At 38.7% G+C, this 14,174-nt stretch overlaps 2 protein-coding genes across 2 annotated transcripts in view; one reads left to right on the top strand and one right to left on the bottom strand.

Moving 5' to 3' along the window:
• Window positions 1-1,369: 1,369 nt before the first annotated feature.
• On the bottom strand, window positions 1,370-9,671 carry LOC124262181 (surfeit locus protein 2-like). Its single transcript, XM_046696635.1, has 6 exons — window positions 9,570-9,671; window positions 8,589-8,746; window positions 6,952-7,055; window positions 6,215-6,364; window positions 4,308-4,426; window positions 1,370-3,694 (listed from the first exon to the last, which is right to left on the bottom strand). Exons 1-6 carry the CDS (start codon window positions 9,663-9,665, stop codon window positions 3,644-3,646), a joined length of 678 nt encoding a protein of 225 aa, XP_046552591.1. The 5' UTR covers window positions 9,666-9,671; the 3' UTR covers window positions 1,370-3,643.
• Window positions 9,672-10,866: 1,195 nt separating this feature from the next.
• Window positions 10,867-14,174, top strand: part of LOC124262184 (axonemal dynein light chain domain-containing protein 1-like) — a 39,509-nt gene continuing 36,201 nt past the window's right edge. Inside the window, 5 exon segments of the mRNA XM_046696637.1 lie at window positions 10,867-10,990; window positions 11,549-11,629; window positions 11,632-11,720; window positions 13,066-13,166; window positions 13,918-14,026. Of these exon segments, the coding sequence (XP_046552593.1) occupies window positions 10,867-10,990; window positions 11,549-11,629; window positions 11,632-11,720; window positions 13,066-13,166; window positions 13,918-14,026 (504 nt within the window).

The raw sequence follows: 14,174 nt of genomic DNA, 5'->3' as shown, positions 1-14,174 counted from the left end.
GGATATGAAAGCAAAATGGAAATGTGAAACTGCTAATGACAGTCAGCACCACTATACAAGATACATGACAATTAGAGAAGTCTGTCAGCATGTATCTCATCCAGTCTTTCAGAATCATCATCATCATCATCAACACTGATGTAATCTCAGCAGTGTTGAGATAGGGCAGCTGTGTCTAGTATTACACAAGTCTTGTGGTAGCAGCTCGACTTGTGCATCTGTCAGTACATAGTGTGGGACTAAGTCACTCATCTCCAAAGAACATGGACCAAAAAGTGTATTTAATCATCACTGTTCATTCACAGAACTGTAATGCATCCAGGAAAACCCAAAGAATGTTATACACCCACTGAAGTCATTGAAATCTCGATGTGGACAGTTCCGAGAGCATTCCATGGTCATGGAGTCTGATCTCAGTATGTGTTCGATATTCAAACAGGAGTGTGGTGAAGAGATTCAGTCTCCATGGATACAAGCCATTTGGACTTGTTGGTGTGTGTGTGTTTATCCATACTCCATGAAATGTGGGAGTTGTTACACAGCACAATCATTGACAGATCTTCCAACGAAGACCAAGTAGATTCTTAATTGCAGATTATATTGAACTAATTTCTTGAAACGTAAATTATTTTGAATGCGATCCAAATATTGTTCAACATTCAGGTTGAAATAACATTTGACAACAGACAAGCTCAAATACTGCATGGAGCATCGATTCCATGAAACTTTCAACAATATCCCTGTATCCCGTACCAATCTGGTACAGTTAGGGGAAGTTTCCAGGCAAGACAAATTAAAGAAATGGTGCTTGTTTTCCATTGCTCACAGATTATGAAACGATGTTAATCAAAGTGGTTTCGTGAAGGGAAACAAAATGTTCAAACTATTTTCTGTGATTCCTATGTATATATTCTCGATTCCATCACAAACACTTCATGATCAATCAAAAGTGTTGGTGATAAAAGGGTTCAACTCCGTTGTTACAAATTGATAATTTGTGAAAATGAACTGGTATTTTGATCATTGAAGCTCTCGACTCATATGCATCACTCCAAAGTTCCAATATGTAATTTTTAAATTCGCTTGACATGATATGAGTGCCGAGAAGCTAAATTTTTATGCCTTTACGAAATGGTCTTTCAAAGATGGATGTATGTTGACAGTGCTATAATCACAACAGTGGTGAGGATGTTTATCCATACATTGCTGTATACCTGTGATCTTTTGTACATAGCAGGCTTGGAGGAAAGCAACTTTCCTGCATCTGTAAGATATTCCAATGCAATCCATGTATGCATCGTATGTGCACTACATGAGCAGCTGATGTCCAGCTGTCAAATGCAGCTGAATAAAAGTACTTCATATTTTGTACAGGTGTGTTACATCTTTATTTCATTGCATATAAACAACAATAATTGCAGGTTCAAGAGATTCTACTGATTGCACAGTTCACAATCTCATTAAAAATCTTCCACTCCAGTATGATACACCTATGTGAAGATCTGATATTCTCTCCACAGAAGGTTGTCTCTTGTCCACCCTACAGCAACTTGCTGCCCATTCAGACGTTTGCTTCAATTATGACAACAAAAAAACATTTGTTTGGAAATTTTCATATTAATTCAGTCCCGCCACACAATACACAAATCTTTCTTCAATGTGATGGTGTCCAGAAACATCTAATTTAAAAAATGACACTTGCTTTTTTGTAACATTAAGAAGTGGCTCTTTAAATTATCTACAAGAAACAGATCATATCACAGGCATGTTACAGGAGTAAAAGATTTGTTATGAGACGGCACAGTACCAGTCCAGGGTTTCACCTGATCAACAAAAGTAGGGTCCATTACTAATTTCAAGAGCTTTAACAGGAAACATTTATTTCCTGTAAAGTAATGAAATGGTACTGAAACAACACTTAATAAACTACACAAACCTTATATCGTGTCAAGAATATTATTGTGGGATGAATGGGTTTTTTTCTGCATCCATTATATACATTGTGGATACTGGATGCACTTTTCTGCATCAAATAGGACAAGTGTACAGTGTCAGGACAAGGACGTTTTGGAAGTAGCTTATTCCACAAAGTGTCTATTCTTTAGACCAGGGATGGCACTTTTCCACCAATTTTATTACAAATGATCAATTCTAAACATGACATCGGACACCTGAAAAGTATGTTTTTAGAGCTGTCTTCCAGGGTAACAAAATAAGTTGGCTGTACATAAACATACAACAAAATACACATTTGTAAATTATGTAGCCATGGTAACAAGCGACATTGTCTGTCTGTAACAGCCTGGTGTTCAATACCACCACTGACAAACCTTATCAGTTGGCCCTAACCCCTTTTAACTCTCTAAGTCTTACAACTGTTACTGGTTACACTCCAAGCATCATATTATATTTGTTGTTTCATGCCAACTTAGCAATACTCCAGCTGTATGAGGACATTCTGGAAATAATCGAATCTCGACCAGACAATCCAGTGATTGATGACATGATGTCTTTTTTGTTGCTCACCTCAGCCAATGGTTTTCATGGGGAAGTCACAGAATATATTCGCAACCATCTTCCCAAGGCAAGATTGTCCACTTCAAAGTTCAGTTTTCACCTTTGCCCTTTCATGTGATGTGGTGACTATGGCACATATCAATAGCCAAATTAAAGTCTGGTTTACAAAATTAACATCCATGTCACAAAAAAATGTTCTATTTCCATAGCTGCCCATCAAATTGCATGAAATTATGTTTTTAAAAAAACAATTATTCCTAGATAAATATTTTCAAAGTTTTCAATTATCCCAATGTGCTATGGTAACCATCTTTTCGAAAATAATTGAATGGTTGGTTGGTGATGCAGCACTCAGAAATATTCCAGCTATATGGTGGCAGTCTGTAAATTTCGAAATAAGAACAGCAATGGCATACAATATGTTTTCATCATGATGAACCTGAGGTGGTGACAGGACTGAGTCAAGAAATTACATTTAAAATGGCAAGGGGGAAATTGAAGCTTTGACGCAGGCTAGTGGACACTTCCCTCAGGAACATGATTCAACTTTATGAGTGAGCTAGTTGGGTTTTACGCCACTTTTACCAATATTCCTGCAACATCACAACAGAGGACACCAGAAATGGGCTTCACACGTATCCATGTGGGGAACTGAACCCTGGTCTTCTCGTGACGAGCAAACACTCTAACCACTAGGCTACCCAACCACACTGACTTAATGGGTATCCAAATTAGGACATAATATAGCACATGAGAAGCAAGATGAATCTTGGTGTCGACCTGCGAACATTTGTAACAACCATTCCAGTCTCTTCAAAGCACTGTGATTGTCACTGTTTGAATGTTTTGCAAAGTTACATAAAAGAGTGACCCATGTTTCACCCTGATCAAGAAATGCACTGCTGCCACAAGGCCCTGACTTGCAACCACTTAGACACCGAGAGTTTAGTAGCCAACATGGTGTTTAGTCAGTCAGCCTCAGCCTCATTGAATGAAACACTTTTCAAAGCTTCATCATCAGCCCCAGTAAAACGACCTCCTTGTGTTTCATTGTTCACAAAACTTTCCAGCCTTGCTGAGACTAAGTCCGTGTAAGAATGACCACAGCTTGATCAATTAACCAATGCTACTCTCCAGATTTCATCTTCTTGTGTTTATTGGTCTGTTTTCGTTTGACCTGCAATTAAAAACAGTTGATAAGAAACATAGAAAAGTAGGACATAACTCAACATATACAACATCTCAACTAAGTGATTAGGCATGATTAGCTGAGTGTTCCTGTGTTGAATATATGGAATAACAAGAGTGAGTGAGTGGGTATGGTTTTACGCTGCTTTTTAGCAATATTCCAGCAATATCACGGCTGGGGACACCAGAAATGGGCTTCACACATTGTACCCATGTTGGGAATCGAACCCGGGTCTTCGGCGTGACGAGCGAACGCTTTAACCACTAGGCTACCCCACCGCCCCTGAATAACAAGAGGATAGAGTCACTAATATTCACTGCATTATTAAATATTTGTCAAGAATAAATATATCACATTTGTTGCCATGGAAACATAGTAATCCAAAAGTTACAAGAAGCACATGTATAACACCAGATCCATCTATGTGCCAAGTTCAGTTAAGAATAAATCCAAAGTATCAAAGAGCACCTGTTCAATACTAGACCTATCTATGTGGTTTGAGGCAAAAGCAATGTAAATTCTTTTTTTGCCATCTGTCAGAATAGAATAGGATTGTAAGAAACAACGGGTCAGGTGAGCTAGAGGAAATGATCTAACCCACCCATTTTGACGTCTTTTTTGAGCCTGTGTTGCTCACTGACGTTACTGCTGCTGCCTCTTCATCATCCTCCACATCGCACTCGAAGTCCGAGTTGAGACCATCTCCGCCGAAATACTCAGCTGAAACATTATGGACGAATTATGGAACACAGAATAACTATCATGTCAAGACATGGCAGCCAATCGTGTTCCCTCCCAAGATTTGCAAGTTGAGATTGAACTGTGGTTATCAAAATATTTACAACAAATGCATACAACTGACATTATCTCTCATTACAGTTGGAAAGTTTACATCTTACAGGAGGTGAGGTGACATTGGGTTTCAACGTCGTGCTTGAGAATATTTCGCTCATATGACGACGTGCATGCGTGTGTATGTGCGGCTGCTTGTACTAGCCCAGACTTAAGCTGGTTTTATAGTGCTAACCCACTGAGATACCATGCCGCAGTGAAGCATGAATACCCCACTCAGACACATTATACTGACTCCGAGCCGACCAGTCCTTGTTGTACCCATTAATGCCGAGCGCCAGACAGGGACCAACAAGTACCATTTTTGAACGTCTTTTGGTATGACGTGGTCGGAGATCGAACCCGCGACCTTCCGCTCTTCGGGCGGACGCTCTAACCACTACACCACGGAGGCGGTCACATCTTACAGGAAAGCATGTCTTTAGTTGTCAAGGGCGACATAGATTGGTATTGTACCCCTAATTCCAGAATGTTGAAACCTGACTGGTTCGCATGACATAAAATGCTATGTACCGGTACACATTTGTGAGAGATAACAAAATTCCTTGTACCCTTCCACAAACAAACCAGACTGAACACAGATTTCTGAGGAGAGTAAATCTTCTGCACCACATTTCAAAAACTGTACATTGTTAAAATGTCAAAAACTGTTTGCAAAATAATTCAGAAAGCAAATGTAAAATCTCCAAAACATCATTATCAAAAGTCAATGAAAATCACCTAACACTGCAGAAGTTCAAGCTCAATAGAACAGTTGTCTTCTGTCAAATTTAAATTTTTCTAAATTCCTTTAAAATAGCAGATTGTAATAGGTCAAGATACTGCTACAACTTAAACTATACCTCTACCTTAGTTTATGTTCCCTAAGCCCTTATATCAAGGTTGTCCTGAAAACACTCAAGGCTGACACATGCAACCAAGTGGTCAATATCATGAACATCAGATTATGTTTGACTAAGATGACACACAATCAAGTCTGACAACAAACATGAAATATGTTAGCTATATGACAACAGCCAGTTAATCAAATCACACAGTGACACACAGACAATCCAGTGATTGATGTTTTTGGCAATGGACCATGCCATCTCAATGATGATACAATCAATCTGATACAATGACAGGCATCAACCAAGTCAGTGAGCCCCCAATCCCATTAGTCACCTCTTACACGAGAACTGTCCAGGGTCTAGATTTTCGAAGCTCTCTTAGAGCTAAGATAGTTGTAAGTGCCATACATTAGCATTAACTTACGACTATCTTAGAGCTAAGAGAGCTTCCAAAATCTGGGCCCAGAATCCCCACATTGGCTCTCTCATCATTCACAGTCTCACACATAGCGCCAGAACGGATGGAGACGGCACAGCACAGGTTAATGAACAAATAACTTTGTCTGTGAACGTGCTTCTCGAACACCTGGCTGTCCCTTTCTCTGCACTCCTCCCTCGTAACAAACAGTGAACTGTGTCAATATTTTAATGATAGATTGTTAAACAACTTATATATTTTTAGGACAAAAATTCTGCAAAAACCTCACAGAGTTGGTATGATGTTTTGATTATGATCAGCGTTTCATTGAGTATGTTATGTTTATTAGTTTTCGAGTTAGATTGCATCGGTCTGCTTTTGAGCCAAACGGACTGTAGGTATCCTTACGTGGATAGAGATCGCTATAGCTATCATCTGTGTCCACATCAGAATCCCTGTCAGAATCATAGAAACTTTTGCCATCTTTAGATTCATTTTCCTCTCTTTTCCTCTTGCGTAATGGACGGAACGCTTCTCCTGTCTCTTGACACTTGGTCCCTGGAAACATCCAAACCAGCATATGTACAATAAACAAGTTTAGCACTGAGGTATCTGATAAAAATTATGACCAAAGGTCAGAGGTGTCTCCAAGGAAATGGCTGATGTGATTGTGTGCATGAAGTTCAATTTTATTCCCTTTTACAACTGACACAAAATTGTATAATGTTTGTTTGTTTAATGACACACTCAGCAATATTCCAGCCATAAGGAGATGTTTGTAAAAACTCGAGTCTAGATCAGATAATCCAGTGATCAACAGCATGAGCATCAATCTATGCAATTAGGATATGATGATGTGTCAACCAAGTCAGCAAGCGTGACCACCTGACCCCGTTAGTCACCTCTTATGACAAGCATGGGTTGCCGAAAACATTTCCACATCCCAAACACAAGGATTTGGAATTGGCCCACCCTACCGCCTACAAAAATCCTACAACCAAGAGAATAAATTGAGAACTGAAGTTTAGAATGGTCTGGGCTCGATTTGGATTGTATTTTGATATTGTTGCTTCATTTTTTTAAAGGGATATTTTAATTCATACCCTCAAGATATAAGTAAAGTAAAAGTCTGAGAAATGACGTACATCTCTTCAAAGCTTTGCCGTATCGCCTGCCCTTCAAGTGCCGGTCGACTGCTGTCGGCGTCTTGTTGATGTGCGTGAAGGTCAGGAGGCAGAATAACTGATGCCTGGAATGAAATATGTGCAATCATGATAAATCATCCTTATGTCAATCTCAGTAACCATGGTAACTGTATTCCAGACATGAATCTATATCACATATACATCAGGTATTTAATCCATCATTGTTATATTTGTTCAATACACATCAATCATCAGAATCAAAATCAGTAGCTATTTTTTCTCTGTGTGTGTGTGTGTGTGTGTGTGTGTGTGTGTGTGTGGTGTGTGTGTGGTGTGTGTGTGTATATGTGTGTGTGTGTCTTATAGCCCATCCCATCACTTTATGCCCATCCCACCACATGCATGCTCAAAGCACTTAAGATTTTCCCTTGATCATTGGATGTCAATCTCAACGACACTTCGTATTTTCAATCTCAACTCCCTGGGGATCATACAACTCAAGCAGCCACAAGGAGCACCAAGTTAATGTGGCTTTCCTATCCTTACAAGGTACCCATTTACAGCTGTGTGGACTGGGACATAGTCACAGTACTTTGTCCAAGTTTACTGCACGTTGCTGTACCCGAAACTAGGTGTTTGCACATATTCAAGTCTGGTCATTTACTAACGGATTCGTGGGTTCTTTTAAGTGCACAGGGTTGTGTACTGTACACTAGGGGTTGTGACAACACTGAAAGAGTCTGCACACAAAGTTGACTCCAAGGTTTTTACACCCAGAGTGAGTGAGTGATTGAGTTTGGAGTGAGTATGGTTTTATGCTGCAATATTCCAGCTATATCCTGGTGGGGGGACACCAGAAATGGGCTTCACACATGATTATCAATCTCTATCATCAGTTAGTCCTAATACATGTGTGACAGGTGTACATATGGATTTTATTATTTTTACTATCCTATCGCTAAATATTTTCTATTTTGTATATATATTTAGTGGTAGGATAGAAGTAGTAGTAGTAGTAGTAGTAGTAGTAGTAGTAGTAGTAGTAGTAGTAGTAGTTGTAAAATGTTTACTAAAGAGTCACATAAAACATTTTAAAAGGATAGTTAAGATGCAGTTCATGTGTCCCCTAGCACTTAACAAACCCAAGCCATGACGTGCTCAAATGATTGGCCAAGCTAACCCAATAAGTTAACCCTTTGTCTAACAGCTTGCACTCACTCAGTTTGGACACAGTCCTGGTACAGACAAGTTGACAGAGAATCAGATACATTCCGGATATGTTGATGTGCAGCACTGAAGGTCAATACCCCAGTCTCATACACAGAGGTGGAACTAACAGATATATCTCCTTGGAGCAATATCTCACACCTGTAGCATGTTTGTACTTCTTTTCACATTCACTGCCCTGCCCCACGTTGGGCACCAATGTAGTGACCATAAAATTTCCCGAGTCCCGTGCTGGGATTCGAACAACGTATCTTCTGATCCGAAGTCCGACGTCTAGTCCACATGACCAAAGAGGTAAAGCCTGTCAGCAAGCTGACAAGGTAAGGATGTCATCTGTGGGATGACCACAGGCCTTGCTACACAATGAACATGTAGCAGAAAGAAAATAAATGCAATTAGATCAGACTTACTCATGATGTTTCTTTGAGCTTGGAACAAGATGTGGTTTTAATCTGTCATAGTTATATTCCTTATCTTTATACAACTTGATGAACTTCTTTCCATTCACGTAACCAGACACAATATCTGCCTTGCAGGGCATCTCATGCCCACTCAATGTACATTTTATCTGCAAGAACAAGATATATACATGTAATATGCTTGCAAAAGGGTGATCGGGAAAAAGTAACAGGAAAAAAAGAAACGGAAAAAAGTAACAGATTTTGCTACGAAAAAAAGTAACAGGAAAAAAAAACACTTTTTCAGTTGTTTGTTTCTTATTTATTAACAAAGTATAACAAAACAATTACAAGCACATTTTTTGCATCCATAAGCAATGTTCTCAGTTCTAACTAAATGTTCTTATTGAGTCTAATGTTCTGGCCAACCCCAGCTGAGTAGGTGAGAAGGACAATCAAGGAAATTGCTCAGTAGAGATTTGTTTTAACAGATGAATAGTTTACTTAGCAAAGTTCTTTATACTATCAAGCAAGCTGAGTGGGTGAGACGTTGCTCAGTAAAAACAAGTAACAACAACAACTTACATAAGATGATCAAAGCTCATCCCAATCCTAATTAAGTGTTTATATAAGTATTTATATCAAAACTGTTACTTTTTTCCTGTGACATTTTCCCGTTAGTTTTGTTCCTGTTACTGTTTTTACTACATTGACATTCATGCAAAAGTTGTCTCCCTTGGTTATCGTCGTCGTAACATTCTGTTTAGATCAAATTCTGGAACAACATCACAAATATTCCGTAATTATAAGTAAATCGAATTGACAGTATTGTACAAGTAATTATGTTCTCTCAATTACTGTCAATACAAGAAATTCATGACATAAAACTGAGAAAATATCATCGATAAGACGACAACTTGTCTAAACTATGCAGTGATAAAAGCACTGAACTACCCAATGTTCCAACATTTGACAAGTGTAAACCAAGCTTACCTTATTTGTATCTTGCACATGTTCTAAAACGGGGTATTTTTTCAGCAGTTCCTTAATTTCTTTTGGTAATGCTTTCACGTGTTCTTTGGAAGCCATCTTTGAATCTACTTCTACTTCCGCTTCCGCTGTCCATGGCGACGTATAAACCAAAATGGCCGAAGCTTGATTTCTGTACCCGTCAGAAGTATGTTTACGTTGTATTATATTATCTGTGTTGTTTGATTTGCATCTATACTGTTTGATTTAACAGATATATATCATTCTGATGTAGCCCAAAATCCATTTTGCTTTTTAATGGTTTGAAATACCAGGAAATAAGAAGATGAGAGATCGATCTTTGTCAAGACTCAAGTGTTATGTTATCAGCAGGTTATGAAGTTGATCGTTGGTAACTTCTGTTTATTCATTTGTAGAACATTATACTTGTCGAATTGTAAGTGACACATTTTAACAGATCAACAAGATTTCGTTAAATTATCCAGATTTGGTTTCCGGGAAGAATATAATTATGTCCCCAACTCCCTATGCTGGCCAGACTGGATGCTTTATACTTGATAGCCTGTCAACGTACCCGTTCAGCGTGAATGGTCGTTCACCTTATCAATCACTGGTTTGTCTATCTCAGACTCACATATGTTTAGGTAGCTGTCATTTAAAGGAACTATGTGTAAACAACAAAAAAATCGAGCAAAATGTTTTCCCCAACCATTTGAGGGTGAGATAAGATTTCATAATAAGAAACAATCACCAATGATGCTATATATAAGATTAGTTTGGGGTTCAGGGATTTACTACTTAACCAAATGTAAAGTCAAGTGAAAAAGTGTATGTGGGATGGTCTCACAAATCATCAGAACAAAGCACCAACCTTCAGTGCATTAAATACAATATTGTTTTTTCTCCCATAAAAGTAGAACTTGGTTATCCAGTTAAAAATAATGATCCAACCAACAGTTATACTTTTTTTAAATTTGAGTTTTAAAAGTACGTTCCACAAGATGACTCCTCCATATTTTACTTTCCATATAGGGGTGATACAGTGCTACATGATCACTTCCTTTTGTGTATCTAGTCATCAGGCAGTGCTTTATGTGAGAAACTATATGAACATCTTTACTTCAGTGTTGTCCAGTACAGAGATCAAACCATCAGTGGTCATTGTTATTTGTTTTTCTGTAAGATATTGATAAACATTGATAAAGGCAACAATGAAAAAAGATGTTTTTGAAAAATGGAATATAATTGAATTGATTTCAGGAAGTGATGAGATAACTTCAGTGGACTCTAAAACACAACAATGAGTGCCACAGTGGCCCCGGTCAGTGTGGATCCCCAGCCACAGATGCCAACCCCTACACTGATGGACCGATCCTCTAGATTAGAGGAAAGTGGCACCATGGTGCCTGCCGCTAGCAATCAGAGTAAGGATATATATTTACTTTCTTTTACCAAAGAAGAGTTCTAGAAACAAGCAGTACAAAGATAACTGTTTTGTTAAAAGCATTGCTGCTTTTTTCATAAAACAATTGTATGTGAAATCATTGTCATCATCACTAATTATTTGTTCATAACACTGGCCTTAACTCGATTATTTATTGTTTCTGGTAACTTGTATAATCCTGAGTAAACAACAAACAAAATATTTCTACAATTATCATTAATTAGCAAGACTATAGAATTAGGTAATGAATAAAACATACTGTTCAATGGATTTAATGTTAAGTTTCAGCTTCAACAGCTTGTTCTTAAAACATGTCTTATTCTTGCTTCGTTTGTCCATAAGTTATACATTATTTGTGGGTGGTGGTGTAGCCTAGTGGTTAAGGCGTTCGTTCATCATGCCGAAGACCCGGATTCAATTCCCCAATGTTTAAAGCCCATTTCTGGTGTCCCCCGCCATGATATTGCTGGAATATTGCCAAAAGTGGCGTAAAACTTAACTCACTCACTCACTATTTGTATCATTAACTTCTTTACAGGTCTCTTGCCCAATCTAAGATCCAGTACATCAGTGGACAAGATGAAGCCCCTCCCAACATCATTGCAGAGTGATTTCCTTCCGAAGACATCCTCTTTGCTCTTACCCAGGCTCCCGTATTGAAAGACAAACTAGGACCACCATCTCGGCACAGGAATCTAAATACTTCTTCAGTGAGTTGCAAAATGAGAAAATTCTTGCTTTCAAACAAGAGAGACAAATTTGTGTAATGCTTAACTATGTCTATGAGAAATTAAATCCTGCTGTGACCAGTGAAGATCCGGGTTAGAATTGGTCTTCAGCGCCCCAGGCTTGTCGTAAGAGGCGACTGATGGGATCCGGTGGTCATGGATGCCATCATGTTATAATTGTGTAGATTGGTGCTCATGATATCAGTCACTGGATTGTCTGGTTACAGACCTCTGTCATGCAGCTGGAATATTGCTGAGTGCAGCATTAAACAACAAACAAACAACAAAAACATGATGTTTCTTGTGTGTAATCATATCTTTGATCACTGCATGGATGGTTGTTGTGTCATTGTATCCTAGCGTTGTATATGATGTTGATGTTAATCCCTGGATTGTCTGGTCCAGATTCAATTATTTAGAACAACCATCATACAGCGGGAATATTGCTGAGAGTTGCATTCAACAACAAACAAACAAATCTCCACTAACAGTAGTACGTACTAGTGGTGTTCCGATTAATTGAAATAATCGAAGATTGGTCGCAGTGGCCAAACGACCAAGCAATCGATCACAGTTTCTCATAATCGAACACAAACAATTTTGGAACCGCTGTAATAGAGTTTGAAATACTTGGTGATAGTTCATATCTAGGACGTTGTCAGGGCCGGAAAACGTGTTTATTTCTAAGAAAAGTTTCTGAAAAGTCATGACTGAATATTTCTTGAAGAATGTGGGAAGTTTATGTTACACTGGAACTGAATCATTTTACACTGGATGTGAAATCTGCAAATGTAATTTGTGCAGTTTCAAAAAACAACAGAGAACCAAATGTTTTTTCTTAATACTTATCTGCAACTACAACCTGAATAGGAAAATCTAAAAAATGACGCGAACCAATTTTTGTCGATGATTGGTCGTTGGTATTGAACCAATCATCAATTGTGAGATTTCAACCAATTCCCAACACTAGTACGTACAATGATGCTGAAATCTTCGAAGCATCATGTCAGTAAAACGATGCTCCCCTTGAACTCCCTGCCCCTACAACTTGTTCCACCTTTAGAACTGCTCTCAAGATCTTTCTCTTCCATCAAGCTCTTCAGTGAACCTTTCTCCTCTGGCTGCTTTGATCATGATTATGGAAAAGAGCAATACAAATTGGCTATTATTATTTTCATTTTTGTCAGTATTATTAAAAATAATACGAAGAGCTAAATATGTGAGTTAGAAGAATCAAATTGATGTGACAGGGTGTAATTCCACAAGAGAAATAATTTTCTATCTTTATTTGACCCGTTTTTCACATATTATGATGATTATTGCAAAGGTTCAGGGACGCCAGCGTCCAGCCAATGTGTGGAACTTCCAGCGGAGGGACAGATTCAAGCATCTCACAGAAAACACAGCGTGCACGTGTGGAGCAGGGAGGTAGGTGGCATCACAGTTATATGCAGTGCCAACACTTCATGGTTTTGTATGATACTTTCTTCCATCATCAGTGAGGGGCAGTGGGTTAGCTTAGTGGTTAAAGTGTTTGCCCGTCATGCTGATGACCAGGGTTCGATTCCCCACATGGGTAAAATGTGTGGAGACCATTTCTGGTGTCAACCGCAGTTATATAGCTGGAATATTGCTAAAAGCGGCGTAAAACTCACTCACTCACTCTATCATCAGTGCTCCCAGCATGTGCAGGTGGGAGGCCATAGAACAGATAAAAACAACCTTCTTTATTTGTACAATAATTTTGTTAAAACATTGTTACAACCTTCACAGGACATGTCCATAAACAGAAAATGCATATATTTACCCCCAAGGAAGACTCTTCAAACAACAGAAAATCATATGAGTTTGGCTTCATTTTAATCAACCTATTCATTATCTTGTGTTGGTACAAAGAAACACTATTACAGTATCCTATTACATGAAGGTTAAAACATTCCCGGGGCGGTGGGGTAGCCTAGTGGTTAAAGCATTTGCTCATCAAGCCGAAGACCCGGGTTCAATTCTCCACATGGATACAATATGAAAAGCCCATTTCTGGTGTCCCCGCCATGATATTGCTGGAATATTGCTAAAAGCGGCGTAAAACCATACTCTATCACTTAAATTAAAACGTTGCTGCTGTCGTATTGGTAGCGATGACATCCATGATGTAAACTTATTCTCCTCTTCATCCCAGGGACATCTCTTTCCTCTATGATGTTCCTCAAACAAAGACAACAGGAGAACGGCCAGAGAAGATTGACAAAAGCATCATCAGAAGAGATGCTGAGGAGAAACCTAGACAGGTAGGTTAGAGCCAGTGATGTGTGTTAGAGCTGATGATTTGTTTAAGGCAAGGGATGTTAGGATGAGGTGATAAAGTGTGTTAGATAAAGCTGAGCTGATGAGAGCGTGGTGGAGCTGATGAAGCGCGTGTTAGTGTTGATAAAGTGG

Source organism: Haliotis rubra, unplaced genomic scaffold (genome assembly GCF_003918875.1).
Source record: "Haliotis rubra isolate DU_JTF1 unplaced genomic scaffold, ASM391887v1 Scf826, whole genome shotgun sequence".
NCBI lineage: Eukaryota > Metazoa > Mollusca > Gastropoda > Lepetellida > Haliotidae > Haliotis > Haliotis rubra.
This window is presented reverse-complemented; position numbering and strand designations above follow the sequence as displayed.

Excerpts from the sequence above, each read along its gene's own strand:
- LOC124262181 (XM_046696635.1), bottom strand. The coding sequence starts at position 9,665 with ATGGCTTCCAAAGAACACGTGAAAGCATTACCAAAAGAAATTAAGGAA. Across the intron at positions 8,747-9,569 it reads ATGTGCAAGATACAAATAAG|ATAAAATGTACATTGAGTGG; the intron begins GTAAGCTTGGTT and ends TTGTTCTTGCAG. Across the intron at positions 6,365-6,951 it reads CGGCAAAGCTTTGAAGAGAT|GGACCAAGTGTCAAGAGACA; the intron begins GTACGTCATTTC and ends GGATGTTTCCAG.